The sequence below is a fragment of the Pterocles gutturalis genome, unplaced genomic scaffold (genome assembly GCF_000699245.1).
Source record: "Pterocles gutturalis isolate BGI_N339 unplaced genomic scaffold, ASM69924v1 scaffold2255, whole genome shotgun sequence".
Classification (NCBI taxonomy): Eukaryota; Metazoa; Chordata; class Aves; order Pterocliformes; family Pteroclidae; genus Pterocles; species Pterocles gutturalis.
In genome coordinates, this window is record NW_010140415.1 from 73,247 (window position 1) to 77,505 (window position 4,259).

Here is a 4,259-nt window from a genome sequence, read left to right on the forward strand (position 1 = left end):
CCTTCTAGGTAAGTAGCTGGGTGGTAATGGAGAGTTGGGTTTTCCCTCTCCTTTTAAAGAAAACTACATTTTTATATCTTAAAGTAGGTGTGTCTGCTCCCGTCAACCATCCCCACTCTAATGCAAACCTTAATCTCAGAATCAGGGTTCACTTTGTCAATGATTGTCCTGAGATACACACCTTCTTTGGGGTCTACAGTGGCATGAGAGAAGTCTGGTGGCAGCCACAGATACCTCAGTGTCCATGAAACATGATGGATTTCTCCATTCCCTTCTTACTCAACCAGCAATGTGCCTTCTCCAACCTTGCTGACCCTTGCTTTACGTCTCCATGCCTTGCTGACAGCCCAGCCTCTTTTGAGTCTTGCACCGAAGATGCTCGTGGTGTTTTACACAGCCATGGTGACAGGATTGCTCTCTTGGAGCTCCTCCTAAGGGAGGAGATTCCTGAACCACAGCAAGGATGATGTTAAAAACGTGCAGACTGTGTGTGTTTAACGCCTACACCTAGGTTCAAAGATACTCAGCTCGGCAGCAGGCTGGAAAATGCTAATGCCTCAGGTTAACTTTAACTAGGCTGTGGGCATGGTGGGCTGTCCCTACTATGGCTCATTGACACCCTAATTGGAAGAATGCAAGCTCTGAGTTGCTTTAAACAGGGCAAAGACTGTATGACTTAATTACTACTTTTATTTGGCATAAAGCCTCACCTCCTCCTGTATGCCAATGCCAAATCTCTCTCAGAGTCAAATGAGAAGTTACCCAAAGGACAAGTCTAGCCCTTTAGACTCCAGGGAAAATTTGCTTTTAGCCACATCGCCTACAAGAAACTTTTCTCTCTGAAGTACCGCTAAATGCGAAATAAAGAATGATGGAATTTGATCTGCTTCTCACCTTTGAGCAAGGTAAAACATTAATATGGCATCAACACCCACACTGATTCCTGCCAACAGCTCTGCCTTCTTGTCTAAGAAAACGCCTGATTAGAGGGCTGGCTGCTACAATATGAATTTGCAACTGATGTGGGGACCAGTGCTCTCAAAAGATGTAAACGGCTTCTATATTGGACACAGAAATACAGCATACACATTGCACAGGAGCACAATGTAATATCAGGGTTTAGTTGAGGCTGCCTAACACACAGCAGAAATCTGTCACCCCTGTAAAAAAAAAAAAAAAACAAAAACACCCCACATATATAAGCGAGTCATGTACTCAAGGTGAAGGCCATGAGGAGCTGAGCCTCCAGGAGTGCTACAGAGGTAGAATCAACTCGCTGTCAAACAAAACTGAAAAGTGAACGCAATACAGGTTGCTTTGAACTTAGAATCTTTGAACCTAGAACCTCAGGAGAGCCAACCTGTACCAAACAGACTCTGTGGCCACCTGTGGTTGGAGCCAAAAGCAATGGGAATGTTTTGGGGTTTGTTTTTGTTGTTGTTTTTTTTTCCAACAACAAACAGGACAAAAAAGAAAAAAGAACAGTGCTAGGGAAAAATGTTCCATTTTAGTATCTTTTAATTTTTCCCTTCCTAATTAGAGAAAACCATCAAGCTAAGCTTTTCTGTTAAATGTCACTTGGCCAAGGCAGAAGTGTAAAGAACATTTAAGAAAGAAAAGATTTTAGAAAGGTGTATGTGTCTCTGATGGAAGAGGTTAAGAATCTAGCCTAGTGAATTTATGGGTAATGTACATCCAAACAAAAAAAAAAATATACAATGTTTTGGTTGAGAAGTGCATTCCGTTACCCATGACTCACTGGAGAGATATATGGTGCTCGAGTCTGGCATTGGCTTAGAAGGATCTTTATTCCTGTGGCGTTTTTATTCCTTTCAAACTTTAAATTATCTTTATATGTACCTTTCACTCTCAAGAACAGGCACCTTCAATAGATTTTTTTTTTTCTTCATAGTGAAGATTTATACTTCAGTGGTTTGAAGTTTATATCCTTTACATTGTTAGTCAATAATCTCAACTTTACTCTTAATAGGAAGGGCTCAGAAAGTCCTGGGCTTTGGGATTATTTTTTCTTCAGTCTCTAAATGCTTTTTTACTGGATAGCACATTCCTAGATTACCTAATGCTCTCTTGGCTTGGAGACAATGGTATATTTGGTGAGTTGCGGCCAGAGTTTCAAACCCAGCTGGTCAGTCAGCACTCCCTCACTTCCATCAATGTGAGCATTTTTATTGCTGACTTTGGAAGAGAAATTGAGAGCTGTAAAAACCTGAAGATGCTGAATTATCCTTTTGGCCCGGCAGCTCCACGCTGTAGCCCATTAGCAAAGCTGCATGGGATGATTCCTGGTGGATCCTCTTCATCTCAAGGCTACAGTCAAAACAGGTATGAACTGGGTCCTCTCACTAGACCTGCCCTCCTTACATCTGGAATTGCTTTCGAACCATGAGAAACAGAGGGATGCTTTTCACTCACAGGCCACCAAGTCATGGATCGTCCAGCTAGGAAATAGCCTCCAACGGTCCCTCGGCTTGCTCGTATCGACGACTGGAAGCACAGGAAAAAAAAAAACCGTTTTCCTTCATTCACTCACCCTCAAGTCAGACTCAATGTCCATCCCAGTAGCCTTGAAACATCCCCTCAGTAACCTCTTGTACCACCCTAGTCCTGCTCCCTTGGGTGTTACTGCAGTGAACTGGCTCGCCCTCCTCAGAGCTGCACAGACAGTCAGTGCATGGCTCTGAGGCAGGCTTGAAGCCGAGCCGCTGTGAAAGACATATGATTTTGAGAAATCTAGGGGTCTGGCTGCTCTCAGCCACAGCAAGATACATGTTTGCTGTTCCAAGAAAGGCTGCTCACTTTCTGACAATGGTGTGCCTTAAGAGGAAGCATTTCCCTCCTCTCAGTCCAGCACCCCTAGTAAATGCCTTCAGAGACAAATATGGGAGAACAGGGCAGAGGGGTGAGAATCAGAGGACAACTGTGTATACCATGGGATGCCATCAAGGACTGCATCTGGACATACATTTGGATGGCTAGCAATGACCTGCTGCAGCTCCTGCTGCCTTGCTTCTTCCCACTGCTCGGGGTTCAGGGTTTCCATCAGCCCCACACTTGTATGGCCACATCATGCAGCCCCATCTGGGAACTCCATGAGAACAGCAGGGATATCAAGAGCAAAAGGATGCCCAAAAGCCAGCAAGCCCTTCCAATGTGACTGAGGCTGCCTGTGCTTGCTGTTTGCAGCAACCAGGAACTTGCCGTCAGGCACCACAATGAAATGGTTTACTGCAAAATTCCTATGCATGTGACAGCACCCAGACTGGTGAGAAGCACTGCCACCAAACCCAGAGAAGCTTGAATTGGTCTAAGGATCAGCTCCAAAAATTGTTTCGTGTATCTGTTCAGTATGCCAGGCTTCACCCATTGCTTCTACCTCTCTTTGTGCAGATTTCTGGTAGTCCAGCTTTGGAAAACAGTTGCTTGTACCTATTTAATGACTTCTCCTTGAATGTACCCAATGGGAATGAGAAAATAAACACTTCATACAACTGGAAGATTGCCGGTGTCTATGAAAGAGACCTTTGCAAAGCAACATGGACAAATAATTAGTAACCATCTTTCCAAAGCTTTTTGAAGTCCCGTTTCAGTCTTCTCCCCCTCAACTCCAGCTTTTCTCTTGCCTTTGCCCCCTGCCTGCCCACGCCCTGGTGTGAGACTACTTTGCAGCACGGGAGGTAGACGTCACCCCCAGAACAACCAGGGAATGACCCCTTGGTTGTCCCCATGTGGAAGCAGGGCTGAGGGCTCACAGGAAGATCAGTGTCCCACCACAAACCTGCTCAATATGCCATGGGATGACAGTGTGGGCAGAGGATTCCCTTTGCAGGCAAACACCTTTGTACCCTGGAGGGGTCCAGGGAGGATCAAAGGCTCTCCACCTCAGGCAGATCTAAAGCCAGTCACCTTGGGGACTCACCCAAATCCCGATGACGAGGACAAAGGCGAAGTATAAAACCACCACGATGATGTCTGCCACCCCAAAAGCCACTGTCGTGTCCCTCGGCAGCTCTGTGGCGGCTGGGGTCGGCTGGCTCATGGCTGCAAGTGAATTGCTGATTTTCTTGCTCACACTGGACTTTGGTGCACATTGGTCTTCATTGCTTCCCTTGTAATAATTAACAGCATGGAGAAGGATTGAGTGGGGGGCAGGAGCCAGGCAGGACCGTAGCTAATGTTTCCCGGCAGGCCCCAGCAGGAGCTTTGGCTCCATGGTTCACCAGTGAGGACCTCCCCATAGC

The 4,259-nt window shown here is 45.9% G+C and overlaps 1 protein-coding gene across 1 annotated transcript in view; it reads right to left on the reverse strand.

Annotated features, from left to right (window-relative positions):
• SLC5A9 (solute carrier family 5 (sodium/sugar cotransporter), member 9) overlaps nt 1-3,991 on the reverse strand; it is a 22,710-nt gene extending 18,719 nt beyond the window's left edge. The window contains exons 1-2 of the mRNA XM_010083631.1: nt 3,938-3,991; nt 2,434-2,505 (exon numbers count right to left, since the gene is read on the reverse strand). Of these exons, the coding sequence (XP_010081933.1) occupies nt 2,434-2,448 (15 nt within the window). The 5' untranslated portion in view covers nt 2,449-2,505; nt 3,938-3,991. The remainder of the gene's footprint in view (nt 1-2,433; nt 2,506-3,937) is intronic.
• Nucleotides 3,992-4,259: the final 268 nt, after the last annotated feature.